Raw genomic sequence first — 18,142 nt, 5'->3', positions numbered from 1 at the left:
GTTATAATTTCATGGTGTGGCCTCCAGTGGAAGTATTAGGAGTTCCGGTGGGGATTGGAGAAAGCCGGTTTCAACAGGATAAATTATGCACACCGTCTGTCTCCATTCTTCTAAAGAATTTTAGGTAGAGGATTCTGATTTCAGAGCACAGGCAGGAGGGCCAAGTCCTTTGGGGTTTGGGGGGAAAATGACATTTAGATACGACCAGGACAGGTCTTAAGTCCTGGCAGAATGGAATCCCTAGATAGAGCCTGCACATCAGAAGTCAGGAAGGTAGGAACGAGATTTTGGACTGGGATGGGGTCCAGACTCTGGACACCCTGGTAGGCAGGGGGTCAGGTTCTGAGCAAGGGTTGCAGGAAATTCCAAGGGCATTTGGAATATGTTGAAGAAAACCTGGACATTCCCAGGAGTTCTGGCTGCTCCCATCTTTGCCTCCTTCAGGACATGCTTTCCCTGTGATCCCACACCTGCTGGAATCAGAGAGAGCCGCTCTAAGGGGTCAGGGCAAGTACTTCCCGGGCGTTGAGAAGCACATGCATTCACAGAAGGGCCACGGACAGCTTCAAGTTCGGGCAAAAATGCGGCACGTGACAAAGTTTGGGCAGGAATGTTGTTTTCTACTTTAAGATGCCTGAAAGGTGTTTTAACACTAACCTCCCATGTAGCTTTCCTGTGGATGATATATAACTCCATTTACCGCTGTAATCTGGGTAGCAAAATGAATACTCCATCGTTGTACTATGAATAGTAAATTAACCCAGATAAAAGTGTTCTCCAGCCAATCAAGACCATTAAGTAACTAGGAGACTAAGATTAGTGAGCACATTCCGAAGGCAATTATAATGAATAACTAAAGAATACATTCACTTCAAGAGGGCGGACGGCTTCAGAAGCTTTCTGGTCTCTCCAAAGAAAATGAGGGTAGGTGGGAAGAAAGCTGAGGAAATTTCGTAAAAAGGACATATTTATTGATCTATGTGGGGCCATTTAGAATCAGTAATGGGTTCTTAGGGCGACTTGGGCGTCTTAGCCATCAGCAGGATCATTAAAGGAAACAAAGAACCGAGAAGTTTTCCCTGCTCACCACCTTTTACAGCCAGGTCAGACCCAGAGGCTGTGCCTGAATCTCAGTGTGGCAACAGTTCTCAGTCTCTTGTGAAGAAATACCATTTTCATGTTTTAAATGTAAGTGTAATGCATGCTAATTGCAGACAGTATGGAACACTCACCAAAAAACGTGAAACGATACCAAAACCGATCCATAATCCTGTCACCCAGAGACAGCCATTATTAACATTTTGGGGTAACTAGGTTTTTAAGTGTTTCTGGGTATGTACATTATATGTTTGGATAGTTGTAAATTATTCTGTTCACTTAAGAATGATGGCTTTAATATTTTGGTAAAAACGATACAACTTATTATATAAAATTCAAGCCATACAGGAAAATGCAAAGAAAGGTTTTAAAAACTTTAACCTGGGGGTACCGGGGTGGCTCGGTGGATTGATCATTCAACTCTTGGTTTCGTCTCGGGTCATGATCTCGCGACTTCACGAGTTCGAGCCCTGCCGATGGGCTCTGTGCTGCCAGCCCGGATCCTGCTTGGGATTCTGTCTCTCCATCTCTCTGCCTCGTCCCTGATCCTGGCTCCCCCTCTCAAAATAAATAAATAAACTTAAAAAAACCAAACTTGCCCCTGAACTCTCACCCAGGGAAGTTAACCATCCTGCATCTTCCTTCAGCTTATGGGCTAATTATGTGCTCTCTCAGAGAGAGAACAATTACCTTCTGCAAAAAATGGATGAGTGTAGGCTATTTTCATGCAAAAATGGTAATTTTTTTTTTTTTTTTGTAATTTCAGGTAAGGAAATAAACAAACCAGAAGGACAAAACACAAGGCTGAAGGACTGTGGCACTACTGGAAACTGTTTCCAGGGGCCACACTGGTTCTTTTAAGAGATTCCGCCCATTCTCTCTCCTGGCTTTCTCTTCTTTGTGCTGAGACATGTCAGCTCATCGCGTCTTCCAAGGCAGTAACAGGGCTCCGTGTAAGGCCCTCGGCCGCACATCCTGCTTTTCCTGACTTCCAGCAGATTATCTAAGTCTGGTGGCTCAATCCCGGACACAACAATGGCCAGATACTGAGAAGTGTTCAACCTGTGGCCACGGTGACCCTCGGCTGTCTAGCCAGTCACTAATGGGACATTCTTACATGTACCGCCAACCCGCATCTTCAGGTGCTAGGGAAAGATGAACAAACACAAACACCAAACAAAGCAAATTTTCCAAGACCTAAGCAGTGATATCAGTGAATTAAGTGGCTTATGTGCGATAAGAGCAAACCAATAAACCTGAGCCTCCAGAGCGGACAGGGAAAACCCCCAGCCTAGTCTTGCCAGATGGGAATTGGGGTCCATGTGGGCATATCATCAGATTTGTCAGGAGGAACCAAAAATCTAAATTTTTTAAATTTTTTTGGTAATGTTTATTTTATTTGTTTCAAGGGGGGAGGTGATTGAGTTGGGGAGGGAGAGAGAGGGAGAGAGAATCCCAAGCAGACCCCATATTGTCGGCACAGAGGCTGATTCCGGCTCGAACTCACAAACTGTGAGACGGTGACCTGAGCCAAAACCAAGAGTCGGGCACTGAACCGACTGAGCCGCTCAGGCGCCCCCACAGAGACCTAAATTTTTAACTGAAATCTCCTTACTTACATATATTGAGGGTAAGTTAGAAAATTGAAAACACCGCGCAAAGCAAACAAAACTCACTGATGGGTCAGCCGGATTTCTTTTGCTGTTCTGACACAATTTAGTACAATTCAGGACACCAGTTCAAGAATATCAAGTGAGCAGCAGACAATTTTTAGTGAAAGTATGACCCAGACAATATTTGGCACATATTTATACCAAAAGATATTCATTGTTGTTTGTTTTTCTGTGTTTTATCTGAGATTCAAGTTTTACCTGAATGTCTTGTTTTTGCTGGTGGGTTTTGGTGGATGATTTCCACCCCCCCCTCATGGGGACCCCGTCTTAGGAAGTCTGTGAGCTTTCTCTGTCTTCCCTGCCTCTGTCCAGATTTCAAAGTATTTGGCAGCTAAGTGTCATGTTTTTGTTTTGGTCCGTTTCCTTTTTCATTGATAATGTAGTTGTTTTTCTCTTACTGTTATTATTTTTTTAATTTTCTTTTTGTTTCCAGTAGGTTTGGAGGAAATTGTGGGGTAAGAATGTATTTTTTTAATGCCATTGATGAGCAGTCTCTACAGTCTGCTTTTTAATTTAACATTATATCATATATATCTCCCCATCATGAAATATTCCTATTTAAATTTTTTAATGTTTATTTATTTTTGAGAGAGAGACGGAGAGAGAGAGCATGAGCAGGTGAGGGGCAGAGAGAGAGAGGGAGACACAGAATCCAAAGCAGGCTCCAGGCTCTGAGCTGTCAGCACAGAGCCCGACGCAGGGCTCGAACTGACTAACTGTGAGATCATGACCTGAGCCGAAGTCAGACGCTCAACTGACTGAGCCACCCAGGTGCCCCAACATTCCCTCATTATGAAATATTTTTAAAACACATTCACTCGTATGAATTTCCCAAACCTGTCTTAGGTGAAGTTCAGTTACATTTAATGCTCAGAAAACCTGTGTACAGATATTGGAGCTAGAAGCAGAACTGTGTGGGAGAAAGAGTCGATTCTCCTGCTTGTTCCTAATGGGGCTGGGAGAACAGGAGAACCGTCCACGGTGGGTCGGCTCTGACTGTCCTTAGCACCCACTATAAATGATGGTTCCTCCCACAGCCCTGGTCCCAGATTTCCAGTGGCCTTCCTTAGCTTTACCTTAAACAAGTCGGGTGAAGGATTTCTTTTTCTCCCCTAAATCATCTGGGGACCTCTTCTTATTAACTGTTGGTTTCTAATGAGCAAGGCAATCCTACCAACTGGGTTTGATGTGACTAAGAAAAGTGCTTTTTCAAGCTATTATTTTTTGTGGTGGGGATGATTCTCGGGTAATTAGGCCATACTGTGGAGACACAACTTGATACATTGGCTTATTTGGGTTTTGACAATATGATTAAAAGTCCTAGGCTTTTGCCAAACAAGCTGCTGAGGAATGTTGGCATTCCATTTGGTATCTGCTGGGATCTGAAGTTGTGTGTGGGGGACAAGGGCAAATGCACAGCTAGGGGAGGAAGGGGCTGCCGTGTCCTGTCCGCGTAATCCACCTGCGGGGAGCTCGCGCTGGCTCGCGGAGGTGGTAAGGGCACCGTTGGGACTGCATACTGCTTCCCAGGATAACCACATTCCATGAAGAAGTTGGATGGCATCTACCCTGATGGCACAAAACACCGAGATAATTCCATTCTACTTCCTGTTTTTTTCTCCAGATCCACTCCACTGTGGCACAGTGAGTCACGATCATTCTCGGTTTTAGAGCTGGTGTTTTTAATTTTGTTGGCGGCTTCAAATGCCACTTTTATGAAGTTGAGAATCCTGTTATGTAGAAAGTATGAGGCACTTTGGGTGACATGTTGGGCCTCCACAAACTAGCTTTCTTCTTCTTCAGATACAGGACTGGATTGGCCTGTGGGTGTCTGTCTCGTGTGGGAGGCGTCCACCGGCCAGCGCTCTTGCACTCTTCCACCCAGTGCTTGCTGGCCGGCTCAGAGGGTCCATCCATCCTTGTTTTGGCAATGAGTGCCTTAGTCTGGCCATTTTTGGCTAGGGTAGTAAGAGAGAAAGAAAAAGAAATGGAGAGGAGAAGAAGAAAGGCAGAAGGACAGAGGAAGCGGGGGAGGAGGGAGGGAGCGGAAGAGGGAGAGCATTAGGAAAGATCAATGCTCCAGGATCACTCCACATGCAGAAGGACCACGGGTGTCAGGGTGAGCTTGAGGGCAGGTACTCAGAACGTCATCTGAACTTTAAAGTGTCATCCCCAAAAAGAGAAATCAAATATTCAGTGGCTCCAAAATGCTCATCTATCCAATCACGAGTTGCACCTAGCACGCCTCTCCACCTGGAGGCATGGACACAAAAAGGGCTCCATTTCTAGAGCATCTCCTGGACAGAAAGCTGTGATAAGAAGAAAAGGGAAAACACCCGAGTCTCCTGTGTCCCGCACACCTGCAGCCCAGGAGCCAAGGAGAGGCTGACCCTGGTGTCTTTCTTGCCAGCCGGACAAGACTTGATTCTCAGATGTGATTGAGTTAGGGGGGCTGTTGGCAAAAGCTTGTTTTGACTGGTAAACGATACAAGTTTGGGATAGAAGTCGGTGACCGAGGAGGAATGAACAGATCCTTCATATTAATGTTGGTGAGAGCAGAGCACAAGGGAATAGGTGTAGATGGAATGGTAGATGCGATAGGTGATTTTGCAAATTCTCTTTTCACTGACCTGGTTTTCTCAGTGCGGTAATAGGCAAAGTTATAAGACCAGAGTGAAGAAGCGTTGGGAACAGTTAGAAGTTTGCGGAGAAGGAAGTTGTGAAATAGAGGTCTAGGGGTGTGAGTAAGTAGCCTTCTGACCTCACTTTGGTCAGTGGCCATCAAGTAACTTTTGTGCTGCTTTTCTCCAATTACATTGGATGTTGCTATGCGTAGGAAGTAGATTGAACTCCCTGCGGTTCCCCACTTCTTTACCTTTGCATAGGTAAGTTTGCATCTGCCTGAGAAGCCCTCTCTACCCTAATCACTCATATTTCAAATTTGCCTCAACCATTACTTACTTAATCCCACCAGGCAGAGTGAATTAGTCCCTTCTTGGAACTCTTGTGGTACCATGTGCTGTACCCTGTACTGTAATTTTTGCCATATTGCAATAATTTGCGTCCCTGTCTCCCTAGATAATTTGGCCACTCCTTGAGGGTGTCAATTTGGTCATTGCACTTCCTAGTATACAGTTTGACTTGTGGTTAGCCTTTGTTAATTGCCAATTGAATTGAATTGAATTGAGTTGAATTGAATTGAGTTGAATTGAATCGAATGTATTGAATTGAATTGAATTGAATTGAATTGAATTGAATTGAATTGCATGGAGAGAATTAGCAGAAGGGATTGGCAGGTAGGAAGGGCAGAGCCTAGAAAGAGTGGTGACATTTAGAACAAGACTTGTCTGATCTGTAAGGAGGGGAACTCCTGCTCATGAGAGTGGGAAAGGTAACTGTTTACTCACCTGTAGTGGTGGAGTGAATGGAGCCGAAACCCCAAATGGACTTCTGTAAATGGTGTCAACAATTCTTACTTCTATAGTGTTTGCGTTGAGGACCAAAAGAGTTCATACATGCAGAAGAATTTTGTACATAAAAATGTGCTGCATAATGTAAGATACTCTTTCTCACAACACTCTGTGCCAAGATTAAAGAAATGTGTTGATTTTACATATTTTACTAAAGGATAGCATGTATAACAGAGGAAGAGAAGGATGGGTTTAACAAAATGATTATAGTTATACTCGTCTTGTTGACCTTTCTACTCTTTAAAGTCTCTTTGGAAGATATCATCCTGGTCTCTTTCAGTTACAGATGCCTCTTATTGTCTCTGAGACAATAGCCCTAATATGATCTAATTTGCTAAGCCAGGTGGTGTGGAAGACAGAAAACGGCCAGCTCATTCTGCAGGAAGCAGCATACAAGGAGCCCACTGATCTGACAGGCTTGTGTCACAATGCACCAGTGTGGGAATTGCTCAGGCTCAGAAAAGGCCAGTTTTTCGCAACATTATACAACTCAAGAGAACTTTCTAACACAGAGGCAATGTTCACAGTTGCACAGAAATCACATGTCTGATTCTTGATGCTGACTAGAAATCAGCCAGTTATTTTAACACAGGTTATAACTCTCACTGGTTTCACTTCACTTTCCCTTAAGGTTCAGGTTTCTTAAGGGCAGGGACCATGTTCTGGGCTTCATAACCTCTGCCCACACATGTCTACCATGGTATTTCATGGGCGCTCCGTTATCATCTGTTATTCATTGTGTTTTTTAGTAGGTGTCAGGCAGCTTTCATGGTGACCACGTATTGGCAGATCATCAAGAGAGTGGCAATAGTGGAGCTTTCTCTACTATATGAACCACATGTTACTTATCTTAAAATTCCTGGAATATATGTATGATGTCCTGTATGAATGATTGTGAGTTTATGACACTCATATTCTACTCCTTTTCCCCAACAGTTTAAAATACCTTTATGGCAGTTTACCTTCCTTTCATTCCCTAACTTAAAATATTTTACTTCTTTGGCTTTGGACTACCTGCCTACATGCTAAAAGGTGCAACACTAGAAAACATGATTGCATTTTGATGTGTTCTTAGCAGGCTGCCTTAATTGCCAGCTCTGTTGGGTGGGTTGGATATCACTGTAACTTCTGGCAGAATCTTCTGAGATACAAGTATATTTCTTGGGCAAAGTAGCATGTTGAGTCCATCATCATTTGGAGTGAAACTCAGTCTACGTCCAGTAGAGTTGGTCCTATCGGTCACATGAAGGAATGAAAAACAGGCCATATTCGTTTCGATGTCATAACATTCTGGGACGTGTAGTGATGCCCATGAGAAAAAAAAAAAAAAAAAGAATCAGACAGGGGACTCCATTTAAGAGATGTCTCAGCAAGCAGAATCAAGATGCCAGAATGAGGAACAAAGATAAATGCTGTCTAGGTTGTAGAGGTTGGAGACATTGCTCCAGCAGAGAGAAAGTTCCTTCAGGGTTAAGGGAGAGGCTGGATAGTGATCTACAGGCCCCTTGTTACCACCTCCAGGCCATGATCTTTCTACTCCCCTGAAGTTCCTGCCTTCACCTCCTTAGTCCATCTATTCAATCCCAGAGTGCCACCCTTTTTTTCATGGACATTTCTGGAATCCCTTCCTACTCTTCTTTCTTCTCATGTTGCTCCCGCCTCTGTTGTGGGCAATTTCAGAATCCTGGTAAAATTGCTCTAGCAATGTAGCTTCAGTGTTCTTTAAATTCTCTGGCTCCCACAACCTTAAGAGTCAGTTTCCTCCAGTAGCTAACTTCCGTGATGGTGCTCTGAGCTCTATGATCATCCAGATGTCTCCTGCTAGAATGTCAAACTTAACGTGCCAATATCTCAGAAGATAACCTCCCCTAACCAGGTGTCTCACTACTTGACTTCACAACTTCTCTTCTTCAGCCTGATAGAGACTTGTGGTCCCTACTTCCTCCCTCTCATTTCCCTGTATATCATCCCTTGTGGCTCCACTTCCCTTCCTAATGCAGTGTATACACCTCAGTATGTCACTTTGTGTTGGAACCTCCTAGTCCTCTGCTGCATCGGCTTAGGTGGCCTTGAAGCTTGGATGAGTCCTCCACTCTGTCAGCCCATCCTCTGTCTCACTCAGCCCAGTGAACTGTTACAGGGACTCACAGTCACTAGGGTCACTCACTATGATTTTATGGTTGCTGATGGCAACCTACCCCCAGAGCTTCTTGCCAATCTTAAGCGGTCTTCTCCCCACAGCAGCTATTCCATACCTCCATCATTTCCCTCAACCTATCTTTTTCACCTTTCCCTGGGAAATAACTCATATTTCATAGATAGAACTTAGATTGTAGACACCTTCAAACTCTCACTCAGACCTCATAATCACACCTTTGAACACAACGTTCAACCCCCACCCCAGTATGAGAGACAAAATGTTCCTATTCCCACTCTACATTCATTAATTCATTCGGCAGTCACTGAGAGCCAACTGAGTCCTACGAAGCACTGTGCTATATGCTTGGGACATTAGAGATGAGGAGGCAGACCCTACTCACAAGGCGCTTACAATCACAAGGAGCTTACAATCATGTAGGGGAGACAGATATTATGGTGTAATGATCCCAAGATGCATGGAGCATTAGGAGAGTGTGAAGGGAAAATCCATGTAACTCAGCCTTCAGGGGAAGGAGATGAAGTGTTGCAAGGGACTTTTCAGGTGGCGTGCTATCTTGAACTAATCCTTAAAGAGTGAGTAGGTATTAATTAGGCAAGGTTGGAGTAGGAAGGACACAAGAGGTTCAGGCATTACACAGTAGAGAAAAATCATACTGAATATAGGGAGGGGGTATAAGTAAAAATAGGAAATTGAGTCATTCCGATTCTTGACTGGGTCCTACACTTTGTAAAGAGGTCATCTCACAAAGAACCTCAAACGATCACATTTTCCCACAATTTCCTTCTGCATTTTTTATTCTTTATCCTAGTGTAATTCCTCTCCTTCCCTCACCAGTATGATTCAATTAGTAACTCACTTCTGTGGATACTATGGCAACCACATTTCCTCTATGCCGCACCCTTCTGTATCTTTGCTTGGCATCAGTGGAGCCTCATGATGGAGCTCATATCTCTACTCCCCTTAGAGTGGACTTTGGAACATGCAAAAGTTATTACATCACTGCCTTCCAAGCTGGAGTTCCCCCACACTCCAGCATGATAGAAAACACCTTTCCCATCCACACCCTGCCCCCACCTTTGCATCCTTACTGGTCCTGGGCCAATTGCTCATGCCCTTAGACTCCCGCATGATCAACTATCAGCAAATTCCTTAATATGCCCTGTTGTTTTATACCTAGAAGTCTTCCCCATCACCATGGGTATGTTTTGATGCAGCATCTTAATTGGTACATATTTTAATGCAGGCTAAAATAACTATCAAATATCTAACCTATTCTCTTTTTTTTTTTAATTTCCCAGATAACAAGGGTAATAGATGCTCTTTTTTTTTTTTCATTTTTAAAATTCTATTATTGAAGTATAGATTACATACAGTGTTATTTTAGTTTCAGGTGTGTAAAATAGTGATTTGATAATTCTATACATTATTCAGTGCTCACCATGGTAAGTGTAATCACCATTTTTCACCATATCATGTTGTTATAATATCAACTATATTTCCTGTGCTGTACTTTTCATCTCTGTAAGTTATGTACTTTATGACAGGAAGTTTGTAACTCTTAGTCGCCTTTCCCTATCTTACACACCCCACCCACTTCTCTTCTTGGAACCACAAGTTTGTTCTCTGTATTGAAGAATCTGTCTGTTTCTTTCTTTGTTTTGTTTTTTAGCTTCTACATAAAAGTGAAATTATATGGTATTTCCTTTTATCGGGATAATCCCACGTAGCATAATACCCTCTAGGTTCACACATGTTGTTGCAAATGGCAACGTTTTATTCCTTTTTTTTTTTTACAATGAAATTATATTCCATTCTATGGACACTACATTTCTTTATGTATTCATCTGTTGACAGGCACTGGGGCTGCTTCCATAGCTGGGCTATCATCAATAATGCTTTAATAAACACAGAGGTGCATGCATCTTTTCAAATTGGGGTTTCCCTTTTCTTTGGGCAAATACCCAGTAGTGGAATTATTGGATGATGTAGAATTTCTGATTTAATTTCTTGAGGAACCTGCATTCTGTTCCCTAGAGTGGCTGCACCTATTTACATCCCCACCAAGGGTGCATTGGTGTTGCTTTTTCTCTTACCTTCTCACCAATACTTGTTATTTCTTGCCTTGCTGATACTAGGCATTCTGTCAGGTGTGAATTGGTGTGTCATTGTGGTTTTGATTCAGGTTTCTCTGATTAGTGATGTTCAGCATCTTTAATGTGTCTGCTGATGTAGTAGACACTCTTAATTCATCCCTTTCCCCTTCCCTTTTGATTCGTTCCAGGGTGATGGTGACACCGATGACCTCTGACAGCTTAACTCACCATTTTATCTTCTATCAACAGTCATACATTACTTCAAGTGTCCTGCTTTCCTGCTTCAAGTTACATTGTTTCTAATGCTTTACATGACGTCCCTTTCACGAGTCTTCCTAGGGCACCCCTACTCACCTTGTATTACTACCCACTGTCACTCATACTCTTAGAAAGTTGCTCTAGTTACTTATCCTGATCCAACACTCTCTTTCTATGCCCCGACTCTAATCTCTACACACACTTCAATTGACACCTCTTACACTTAATTTTTTTCCTAAAGTTTGTTTGTTTATTTATTTATTTATTTATTTATTTATTTATTTATTTATTTATTTTTGGAGGAGAGAGAGACAGAGCATCAGTGGGTGAGAGGCAGAGAGACAAGGGCATGCAGAATCCCAAGCAGCCTCCAGCTCTGAGCTGTCAGCACAGAGTGCCACATGGATCTTGAACTCACAAGCTGTGAGATAATGGCCCAAGCTGAAGTCGGCCACTTAAGCAACTGAGCCACCCAGGTGCCCCAACACCTCTTACACTTTCATGTCTCCAACATAGGACTTAATATTTCTGAGGACCGGGACTATCCATTCATTAATTTCTAGCACCTCCTACAGTTTGGGAATAAAGTAGACACTCAATAAATTGATGCTCAATTGACAAATAAAGGAAGGAATGGGTCTGAAGACAAAGGGCTCAATAAAGACTTTCGTTCCTAGGAATTCAACCCAGAGTAACACTAGAGCATTTGAATTCAACTGGAGGGTCCTTTAGCCAATCATGGGAGAATTTACCATATTCTAAGAGTTGTAAGCTGAGAGACTAAGATTTTTTTGAAGAAATATTAAAGGTAATTTAATTTCCTAAGAGGCCAAGCCTTGAAAGCTTAGCTATAAGAACTATAAGATGTAAGAAGATTCTGGATCATGGTGAAACTCAAGTGCAGTGAGAGCCGTGACAACACGGGGAACACGCAGTAAGGACCGCAGTAGTCCCGGAAGTGCTGTCCTGTATGAGAAAAGAGGGCTTAGTGACCCTGTATGGAGGGAGAGGATAAAGGGTGGGCAGAGTAGGGAGGGGAGGAAGTTGGGATCCAAATTGCAATATTGAAATATCAGAGGAATGTTATTGTCATATTCATAAACTTCCCTATACGTATCCTAAGGAAAACTTTTTTTTTTCTTTAACGAGCTATTTAAAGGTAATATACACATGGTAAAAATTCATATAGTAGCAAAAAAAGTTATTCAATGAAAGTAAATCTATGTCTTCTCTAGGCCTCCATTATCCTTCCCCAGAAGAAGACCACCTTTAACAGTTTGTAGGTTTTTTTTTTTTCCAGAATCTCAAAGTATATAATATGCATATTATGGTATATGCCTACCTCACATGAAAAAAAAAGTGTATATATAGCTGGTACCAAGATATTATCTACAGCTCTCCCTTTTATAGATACATGATTTTTGTGATTGTTAAAAGGTATGACATGCCATTTGCCCTCTTAAAAATTAAAGTGTCTGGTCCAATGGGACATTATTTTTTAAATATACTTCATGGTATTCCTACCCTGGCTGCACTGGAGGTATTTAATCTGTCCCCTGTTTATGTGTATTTAATTTGTTTCTAGTCTACGACTATAGACTATATACGCTGCAGTGAAAGTCCTTGTACATATGTTTGCCTGCCAGAGTCCAGCAGAGTGTGGGTGGTGCCTCTAAAATCTTACCTGGAAAGAGTTTAATGGAGGAACTGTGAACACAGGTGCTGGCGAGATAAACGGGCTCAAAACTAAGTGGTCGAGTTCTTGGGGACTAGCAAGAGAAGACTTCACCTCTCCCAGGCGCCAAGGGACACGGAAAGGACAAGTGTTACTAGAAGCCAATGAGCCCACAGCTGGGAGAGAAGCCACCTAACAGGAGATGTGGCCATAGACTGAGGAATAAGCCACTGCCAAAATTCCAGAGTTCACAGTACATATAATGACTGCTTTTCTATTGCTCTCTGGCTACCTATTAGTATACCTGCCAACTATGGATGGAAGCCAGAGGACAAGAAAGCCTAAACGATGCAGTCCATGGAGGTCAGCTTACTGGCAGGCATAGGATGATCAAAAATATATCTGCAAGGATGAATGGAGGATTAGCAGTCCCTGGCTTAATATTGTTTGACTTATAGTTATTGGACTTCACAAGGGTGTGAAAATGATAGCATTGTTTACAAATTGTACTTTGAAGAGCACCTGGCTGGCTCAGTGCACTAAAAACACTGATTTTAAGAGCTCCATGGCAATCCTTGGAACACCAAAAAACTATGAGTTCAAAATTGCTAAGATTTCTTTGTATCCAAATATGTTTCATGCATTTTTATTCAACAGTGTTCGGAACACTAGTACTATTGTTTGCACACAGCAAATTAATATGTGTAAGCCACCGGTTTAAATTATACTGGATCAATTGTTTACTCAAACTTGGACAAAACACACAGCACAACAGTGACAGTAAACAACAATGAAGTTTGCTCTCCACAATTATAACATTACTGGTTCTGTAAGGAAAATTAAGTTGCTGGGTGACAAGTAGAAGGGGGATAAAAATGACATCAGGAATTCAAAAGCTTATTTGAGGTGCCAGTCACCACATATAGGCACTCAAGCATAGCAAGGTCACAAACTTCCTCCTTACTTGTGCCATATGAGGTATAAAGGTACGAGAATGAATAAAGACTATGGGATTTATTTCAAAAATCTGTACAACCTAAGCGCAGACTCGTTTTAGAAGACAGTAAATGAATGCCTCACCAGAAAGGCCACGTGTCAAGTTCCTTTTCACGGTCTGCCCAAAAGGATACATAAAATACTTTCATTTTCCTATTAATAGATGAATCAACTATATTAGTTGTTTCTTCACATTTTATAAGTTGTAAAACAAAACTTCAGCAAGGTTTTGCTAAAAACTTAGCAAAAACAAAGATTTTTTTTTAACCTCCTGTTTTTTAAACCAGAAATGGCAATATTTTTTAAGGGACCAGCTAAACAACATATTGAATTTAGGATGGACATTCAGATCCAAACCGAAATCAGATAGCCCAGATAACCCAAAGCATGAATGCAAGTTCAAGTGCAATAAAGTAACAAGGTATAGCAGGGAAAAACTAAGATTCTCAGTTAAGTTCAAATAACTGCATGGTGTCAATGGTTGTGTTTCAAAGCTGTGCTGAGCAAAGTTATCCTCCCAGCTACATCTAATTTCAAAACCCTCTGGGAAGCTACCTCGATAAGCTATATGTTGAAATTACATTCTAATATGGTCATTGGATTCATTTTTAATTACTATACAATTATATACAATAGGGAAGTTGTACAAATATGTATCTTTTCCTCAGGGGCTAATTAGCTAAAACAGTTACTTTGGGAAGGGTGGGGGAGAAAAACCTCTGTATTTGAAATACCATTGGCCATGGAAGCTAGTAACGAAAATTTATATAAGCTTCCTATGAAACGAGTATAATTTAACCCTCTGCATCTTTTAAATAATTATTCACTTTTATTTACTCATGTGGCAGTATTTGTAACAACACATTATCATTGAGTAGTGAAAAAAAGAATATGAGGCTTACTGGGAAACTGTATATTAGGAAGCTATGCCATTTGAACTCTACAAGCCCAAGAGTCAAAATCACAACTCTCAGGGCGTCTGGGTGGCTCAGTCGTTTAAGCGTCCGACTTCGGCTCAGGTCATGATCTCACAGTCCGTGGGTTCGAGCCCCGCGTCGGGCTCTGTGCTGACAGCTCGGAGCCTGGAGCCTGCTTCAGATTCTGTGTCTCCCTCTCTCTCTGACCCTCCCCCATTCATGCTCTGTCTCTCTCTGTCTCAAAAATAAATAAACGTTAAAAGAAAATTTAAAAAAAAATCACAACTCTCATTATTCCCCTAAAAAGCTGCCAAGCAGAGAGAAACCGTAATATGGAAGATTTAATAGGTCATGTTTCAGCCTGGGATGGATGGTTCTATTGCACAATACTTAAACTTGAAAGAATAGTGGTACAAAATCACTCCTTGGCCCTTCTGATATCGCAGTAAAATCTGGCTGCGGCACCACTGACTAAACACCATTAAGTCTTGCTGCCACCAAGAAAGAACTGAGGTCACTTGGATAATCAAGAATTCCATGCTGGGCCACAGGACATAAACACTATCATAAAAGTGAAAAGTACTCTGTGTGGCTCTCCTGTTTGATCCCTGTGGTCTTTGATTGTCAAACAAAAGACCAATACCTGCTAACATAACTGTGCATGGACATAAGATAATAAAGGAAAGTCGTGGAGCAAAACTGTTAACCAACTGCCATGATATTGATAAGAGTGATGCATGGTAATGTGGATATTTGCTGTTATCCAACAACAACAACAAAAACAAGTGAGGAAAATCTCTTTTGCCCAAAGATAACCTCAACCAGTTATTTGGTGCCAAAAAAAATGTACCACCGCTCTAGATCAGTAATACTTCAGAGAATTCCAACGGCTATTATGTATGCAGGTTTAGTCACCACGCTTACCCATACTCATTTACACTATGTGATTTCCATTTTAAAATAAATTATCCTGGAAAGATTCCCAGATCAGTATGTGAGATTTGTACAAGGCCAAGTTATTTCCGAGTGGATTCCATCCATGTCCATAACCAGCACCAGTTATTTATTTATTTATTATTTATTTATTTTTTATTTATTTATTTATTTATTATTTTTTGAAGTTCACTCATTGGTTTTTAATAGAAACCGTGTGGTTTCTCAATGCATTTTCAATTTTACCCACTTATAAAGAATTTCCCAAGTTAATTTTACTAAACAAAACCTTCCGAGTGTCTACCATTTCCTTTAGGAGTTCAGTAAACATAAACATTACATTTCAATATAAAATCTTTAGAAACGTCTTAAGAATGTGTACACAGTTGAACTTTGAATCTTTTGGTTTGTAATCACCGAGCCCATGACATTCAAAGCCATACAAATCCCTTACATTACTAACAGTGATATGCATGAATTTCTTAGAAATTCTTAGAAAATACCCTTGGTCAATGCGTTGGAATCCAGTTAAAACTCAGAAAGGTGTGGGATTCAGAATACCCACGATTGCAATTGGTATTGAGAATACCAACTATTGCAACAACTTGCCACACATATTCGATCTTTCGTCCAGAAAGAGTGGCAGTCAAAAAAGGAAAGAAAGAAAGAAAATGAGGCGTGAGGAGCCGGGAGGTGGGTGAACAGCAAGGAAATTCTAGCTTTATTACACAAGCATGGAACCAAATTCCTTTGGAGGGGGTGGGGGTGGAATGGCTTCTTCTGACAACTTCAGACCAATGAGGGAAGAAGAGAGAACATGGATCTGCCCATACAGTCCTGGAGACATCTCAATCTGGGGTTAGGAAGAAAGGGGACCTCCCTTGCGGTGCAGGGGTCTCCTCCCTCCGCAGACCCGGTGCTGGGAGGCAGCAGAGGGCACAGCTGCCTGGGAGTCCCAGAAGGCGGCGCTGCATCTCCAGGGCGCTGGCCGGGACCATCTGGTGCTTCTTCGCCCGTAAAGTGCACTAGGGGACGCGGTCCTGGCTGTCCCTGGTTCATCCCTCCAGGCACAACCCGTCCCGGGGCTGAGAGGTCGCGCGGCGGTGGCCTGCATCTCACGCCCAGGCACTGGGAAGCGGCGGAGTCTCACCATGGGTGCCAGGTTCACTCCCAGGACTTGGCGCGCCTGGCGCCGCGCTTCTGCCAGGCTGCTCTCGACCCACACGTCGCCCGCTACGCGAATGGTGGGGAAGGTGGTCAACGTCGGGGTGGCCGCCCTCCCACTCTCCTCCAGGGTGCGGCCCCCGGAGGAGGGCCCGGGGGCCATGGGCTTGCGGGGGCTGCTGTCCTCGCGGGAGGACGGCGGCGGGGGCGGCACCTTCCTCAGGCCGACTGCCACCGTCCGGGCTCCGTGGCGCCTCCGCCTGGCAGCTGGCCGGCCCGTCTGGAGGCAGGCCTCGGGTGGCTGCTGCCCACGCGTGTAGACCATCTTCTCCTCAGGCGCCTCCAGGGCGGCCCCTCCTGCAGCGCTAGAGGCTCCTCCCCTGGAGGCAGAGGCCAGGGCCTCCCCAAGCCAGTGCCGCCTCCTCTTCATGCAGCTCAGGATGTGAGGCCACTAGGGGCCGCCCGCACTTGCCAGGTCTCGCGGCCGCCTCAGGGCCCTGATGAATTTCCTACCATGAAGCCAAATCAGGAGGCAGGCTGTGAGAGTTACACCGCAGTTGCTAGGAGACCAGGTGCTTTGTGAAGTCACAATGTCTGCATATCTTATCAAGGTGGGCTGCCCAAAGCTGCCTTAGGTTTGGCTGTGTTTAAGACTATGCCCTTGAGAAAGACCTGCACGTAATATTACCTGAGAAGGCCCATAATTCTTCACACGAGTTCAAGAGGGTTGTCCTAGAGGTGAATGCACGGGTGCTTCAGCCTCCATTAATTCCATCTAACATGAAATGACACTTAGCGGTGGACAGTACACACAACTTGCAATTAAACACGACTCTAAGAGGGTTTTAGCTAATTAAATGCCTTGTCATGCAACGCACTGAAAGCCAAATTGAAATAACTACTCTACCCTTTCAAACAATACCGATATACTGTGCCTTGCTTAGGGTTCCATACGTGTGTTGCTACAGCTCACAGTTCACGAAGCTGTTCTTCACAGCAGCAGCAAACAGTTTGCCTAGTTAGTATCCATGCTCACTTTCATGCAGCGTAGGGAAGACCGAGTCATTGTGTGCTTAAGAGCAAAGCGTCAACGAATTCTGTGTGAGTGGCCAGTAGGGCATTCAGTGCCACTAAAACCTATTCACTACCTACCAATTCATGATATTTCAGGTAAGTCATACACAAGGGAGTAAGAGAACGTATGGGACTCCAAGGGTAGAAAACGTGTTACACCGTCCGTGAAAGTGCTTTTGAAAGCAACCAGCATAGTCCATCCGTCATCACCACATTCACAATTCATTCACAAAATACTACAAGGACCACCTACCATGATCAACTGAAATCCACTTCCCCATGAAAGGATGACTCCAAACTATGTGAATCACTAAGAGTGATAAGTCATGGTAACAATCAGAAGAGAAACTTGCCAAGGTCAACGTGATACATGTAACAGGCCTCTGTCTTTATTCAACTCTTTTTCTTAAACACAAAAACAAAACTTTCATCTACGCAGCTTAAGCTACTACTACCTCACGCTCATAAAGTGCTGAAAATGGAAAGCTATCCTTATATTCAGTAAGAGCCACCCCTGGATTTCCTTTTTCATTCAATGTAATTTATTTTCAAATTGGTTTCCACGCAACACCCAGTGTTCATCCCAACAGGTGTCCTCCTCAATGCCCGTCACCCACTTTCCACTCTCCC

General features: G+C 43.1%; 1 protein-coding gene across 1 annotated transcript; it reads right to left on the bottom strand.

Moving 5' to 3' along the window:
* Nucleotides 1-15,975: 15,975 nt before the first annotated feature.
* LOC145715258 (uncharacterized) lies at nucleotides 15,976-16,942 on the bottom strand. The gene has a single exon (XM_081794931.1). The coding sequence runs from the start codon at nucleotides 16,866-16,868 to the stop codon at nucleotides 16,134-16,136; it is 735 nt and encodes a 244-aa protein (XP_081651057.1). The 5' UTR covers nucleotides 16,869-16,942; the 3' UTR covers nucleotides 15,976-16,133.
* Nucleotides 16,943-18,142: the final 1,200 nt, after the last annotated feature.

Source organism: Panthera onca (genome assembly GCF_046562875.1).
Source record: "Panthera onca isolate mPanOnc1 chromosome Y unlocalized genomic scaffold, mPanOnc1 haplotype 2 h2.ChrY_unloc_1, whole genome shotgun sequence".
Lineage (NCBI taxonomy): Eukaryota > Metazoa > Chordata > Mammalia > Carnivora > Felidae > Panthera > Panthera onca.
The sequence above is the reverse complement of the archived record's forward strand: the minus strand, read 5'-3'. Positions and strand labels throughout refer to the sequence as shown.

Excerpts from the sequence above, each read along its gene's own strand:
- LOC145715258 (XM_081794931.1), bottom strand. The coding sequence starts at position 16,868 with ATGAAGAGGAGGCGGCACTGGCTTGGGGAGGCCCTGGCCTCTGCCTCC.